Source organism: Ambystoma mexicanum, chromosome 9 (genome assembly GCF_040938575.1).
Source record: "Ambystoma mexicanum isolate Mex_15411 chromosome 9, UKY_AmexF1_1, whole genome shotgun sequence".
In the NCBI taxonomy this organism is placed as follows: Eukaryota; Metazoa; Chordata; class Amphibia; order Caudata; family Ambystomatidae; genus Ambystoma; species Ambystoma mexicanum.
The window spans coordinates 1,428,144,423-1,428,148,905 of record NC_090931.1 but is presented as its reverse complement, the minus strand read 5'-3'; the positions used below and the strand labels follow the sequence as shown (position 1 = coordinate 1,428,148,905).

General features: G+C 48.1%; 1 protein-coding gene across 1 annotated transcript; it reads right to left on the bottom strand.

Moving 5' to 3' along the window:
- Positions 1-795: 795 nt before the first annotated feature.
- On the bottom strand, positions 796-3,463 carry LOC138489809 (histone H2B type 1-L-like). Its single transcript, XM_069617393.1, has 3 exons — positions 3,222-3,463; positions 2,354-2,489; positions 796-1,108 (listed from the first exon to the last, which is right to left on the bottom strand). The coding sequence occupies exons 2-3, from the start codon at positions 2,483-2,485 to the stop codon at positions 872-874; spliced, it is 369 nt and encodes a 122-aa protein (XP_069473494.1). The 5' UTR covers positions 2,486-2,489; positions 3,222-3,463; the 3' UTR covers positions 796-871.
- Between the last annotated feature and the right edge of the window lie 1,020 nt (positions 3,464-4,483).

Genomic DNA, 4,483 nt, shown 5'->3' with positions numbered 1-4,483 from the left:
AACTCCTCAATACAAATATTGCACCCTTCCACCTCCCACACTATTTCAGATATCCTAGGCCTACTGAGATTCAGACCTCATCCCAACAACCATACAGATCATTTTTTTTAATTTAACAATCCGTGGGCTGCCCATCTGGCCTGCCTGGTTAGTACCAACCACAAACAACCTAGAGATTTCCAGTGACACATGGAACAGGAACTCGACCGGCCTCCCATCAATGGTTTCTGCCATTTGCCTAACACTCTTCCCGCCTTTCTAACAGAGCCATGCGCAGCAAGGCCAACATTGGCAGAATGACACTAGAAGACCACTTTACATGTGTACAAGTGGTGTGGCGAGCACACTGCTTGCGAGCTGCAAGCCATTAGTGTGCATATACTGAAAGGCAAAAGGATTGCTGGGGAGCACTGGACTATTATTGCAGAAAAGAATACATAAGTAGGTTGGGAGGAGGTACCCATAAAAGTTAGTCTACAAACATTCTTAAATGACGGTCTTGCGTGGAGCTTCAGAGCCTCCTAAAGTAGGCTACTGGCAATAATGACCAAGCATCTCCTTATCTTCTGCAGGCCTCTTGCACAGTGCACATGAGGATATCAGAAAAAAAAGGGCTCCCTTTAATAAAGCACTCAGTCCAAGCAACGCATTCATGACCTCCCCGCAGCTCCCCAAAGGTCCTTTGGCCACCCCAATGCATTTGGACCCTTCATCTTAAACCTGCCACATGCCCAAATCAAGTCTCCACACAATAGAAATGCATCAGTTGTGAAAACATGCACTCACAAAAACACGAATGTTAAAAACACCTTTATTTAACAAAAATAAAAACATGCTATAATAATCAATAATTTCAGCAGCAATTGAGAATTCATTGGGAAGAGGTGTACTTTGCCACTGCTTTGGTGCCCTCTGATAAGGCGTGCTTTGAGAGTTCCCCTGGTAGCACCAGCTTCACTGCGGTCTGGACCTCCCGGCTGGTGATGGTGCTCCTCTTGTTGTAGAGGGCCAGTCTGGCCGCCTCTGAGGCTATCCGCTCAAAGAGGTCCCCATTGATGGAGTCCACAGTTCTCATAGCGCTGAGAGACAGGCAGAGATCAGGATGGATCTGTATGGGGACGAGATATAGGGTTAGGACCAAACACAAAAACGAACAAAAAGGATGCCCACATGCATTCCAAAACCCAAGTAGCCACGAAAAGGACTAGTACTTGACATGGACTAGGAACTGGATCATTGAAGGCTCCCAGAACATCCTCCAGAGATACATGGTTTTAAAGAGGCACAGTTAGTCACTTAGTGGTTCCAGACCCCAGCGAGGGCCAGTGATTGGATCTGGAGGGATGGGTAAGAACTCAAGGCTGGGGAAACCGGATTCTACTCATGCAATAGCGTCTCCCAGCCCCCCAGATATTTAAACACCCAGCTTTGTACTTCGAGATACTACCAAGGTGAAAATAAGCTTACACACACGACCCTATAACCATAGACTCCATTGAGGAACTAGACCATCCCTGCAACCCACTCGGTCATTTCATTGGTCACAAGTCCTACTATATTACAGAAACTTCCCATTGGGGTTTCCACCCATCCAGTCTGCCCAGCTACACCTTTATGGAAACTGGTCTCCTGCTTTAAAAGCCAACTCCAGGCAAGTGCTCTTGTCAAGCAACGCTCTACAGGTCTAGTTATTGCCCAAATAGTGCATTTTCTACCGCTGCCCTCTCCTCCCCTGGGCATCTTTCTAAAGGTGCAGTGCCTCCCACAAAGAACATCCACCAATCAGCCTTCTTCGGACTCCAATCTTCTGGATCAACACTGCTCCAGAAACCCCTACCCAAATTACTCACCATCACAGGTTGCATAGCAGCAAGCCACCTCCCCAACCAAAACCACCACAAGACCATCCTGGTCTGAATAACGCCCCGTTCCAGGTGCCCATGCCCTCAAACGCCAATCAGCAGGTTCAGTGGGGCCTATACAGCAATGGCTAAACATGCCAGTGTGGGTCCAATTGTGGTGGTGAAATTAAGCCAGGTGTAGGAGGCACCACACTGCAGCTAGTCGTTTGACCAGCGTTATTAAAATAATCTCAGTGCATAGTTCACACGTGATGTCTCCGAAACATTCCCCCTTAAGTACTAAGTGAACATAAAAAAAAAAGAACCATTTACCACCTGGGACTGTTGGCCACTGCCATTGAGACCCTGAAAATGTTATGCCCAAGTCCAACCCTGCGGACTATTAACCTAGTATTTGCTCCGCTAAGGAAGCTCGGAGTAACAGCTACAGTGGGCTTTTTAGATCATGCTTGGAGCAGCCCCCACCCCACACCCCATTACCAGGGTCTCACCTGCTTGAGGCCCTTGTAGATGAACCTGGAGTAACTCTCCTTGCTCTTCGTCTGCCCTTTGCTTTTCCGCAGGAGAAGCAGCTTGGACACGTTCCTGGGGGTCTCCTTGCTCTTGGCCAGGGTGGGCTTCATAGTTCTGCAGAAACAGGTTAGATAGACAGGGTCAAGAAAGTAAGATTTTAAATTTAGTTAGAAGCTAAAATTTGCAAAGAGGCTTTGAGGGGAGATGCCAGAGTGCCCGATGCTGGGATGTGGTCCTAAAGGTTGAATTTTAGCAACACCCAAACATCAACTTCCAGAAACACGAAGCCAGGAGAACCTGGGTTGGTTATCAACTCTAGTGTGCTTCACCCCCCTCCATAGGGGGGGCAGGGGAGCGCTGAATCGAAGTTCAGACGATGTGCAAAGAAAGCCTGCGATTAGGGAGAGACGAAAATGACTTCGTGTGTCCATCTACAGGAGCCCGTAGCCTAAGCAAGACTGGGATTTGTTCAGTAGCGCCCCATCACCCCCTTCAAATGCGACACACATGTGCGCCGAACCGGATCCAAGGGACTGTATGCCAGACGATTAGCATATTAATGTATTCAGTGTCCGTGGATACATGGGTAGAACTTCAAGGAAAGTAGCGGAGCTTTAATTGGACACAAACGGCATTTTAATGTTCCTTAGCTGTTAACAGGTTATATATGGCTTATGTTCCGCCATAGACGTTTAGGGGCCCGTTAGTTCCCAATGATTTTCTTTTCTTGAATAGACTAGCGTGTGGACACTTCAAGTATTGGTCCGGATGGAAAGGACCCCTGTCTCCAGCCTGACCACCACACCACAACGTGAGAAAGAACGCCAAGCCAGTGGCGCACATTACCTTCCAACGGGACGCAAGACGGGTCACCGGACCTCGAGTAAAGAGTCTCTTGGCTGAGCGATTCCAGTCACGGGCAGCCAGTCAGTCACCACGGCTTGCTGTCGACCAAAACAAAAACACACTTACGCCAACCTGCACCTATAAGGTAACTAAAACGCTCGAACAACAGATTAAAGGCGCTTCTGCAGGTGAGTTATATAGCGCCCTGGATCGACAGCAGGTGAGGCCCGCCTGCCTCAAGCACCTGTCTCCCCCAAGTGAATCAAGGCGATCAGCTGTGCCTCTGCCGCCACTCCCACCACCATGATCTCCGCCCCACCCCCACTCCGTCATAGTTCGAGGGCCTCACCTGCCGCAGTCTCCCCTCATTAAACGGGGGCTTCAGGCCCTCTTCATGCTCTCTGCAGAGTCATAAAGTGCGCACAGTGACAGCGAGAGGAGATAAAAAACACTGCCGATGTTTCTCAGAAGCAGTGTAACATAACGACCAACTTTACCTACTGTATTTTGAAAGGAGACTCAATATTTTTCGGCACAAAATGTTCATATTTTACGACACGTTTTCACCTTCTCCCTCTGATGGAAGTCAATGCAAACAACTCTCAATTGGAGAAAAAAAAACCTATAGTTCTAAAATGTTCCAGTCAAGAACGCAACTTCGCTAAGAAAGGTCTTCCCTACATCCCACTGCCAATACGGCACTGCTTCTGATCACTCTACCAAAGGCTGGGGATCAAATCTCATCCATTGCATTGTGGTACATGTAGTCTGAGTCTTCTAAAGGAAACCTGAAACTACTGGTGAAGCCGTGCTTGCTTGGGGTGGTTTATTAATACAAGGCGGGGGCGCAACTGAACATAAACTTCGGGGAAGGGGGCGGGGACAGGGGGGCTCCAACTTGTCAAATGGTAGAAGAGGGGCTCCCTTCAGAGACTTTGTGTGGGTGGGGCACATTTACTTGTATGCTGCTCCATACTTGTCGCAAAGGAACGTTTGTAGGGACACATGTGTGTTCTCTTATTCACACTGGTTAAATTATTTATTTATTTGTGTGATATTTATAGAGCGCACAAAGACCATGAGGTATCGAGGTTCGAGAGGGGGAAGGTCAAGGAACTAAAACAGCAGGGTCCTAACAGCCTTTCGAAATGGAAGAAACTCATGTAGCTTACAGAGCTCGAGAGGCAAAGAGTTCCAAATGGTAGGGGCAAGAACCGAAAAGGATCTGATGGAATCGGGGGACATGTAGTAGAACTTTATTA

Bases quoted from the DNA above. Each gene is read 5' to 3' on its own strand.
- LOC138489809 (XM_069617393.1), bottom strand. From the start codon at position 2,485: ATGAAGCCCACCCTGGCCAAGAGCAAGGAGACCCCCAGGAACGTGTCC. The intron at 1,109-2,353 runs GTGAGACCCTGG...GTCCCCATACAG, and splicing joins TCTACAAGGGCCTCAAGCAG to ATCCATCCTGATCTCTGCCT.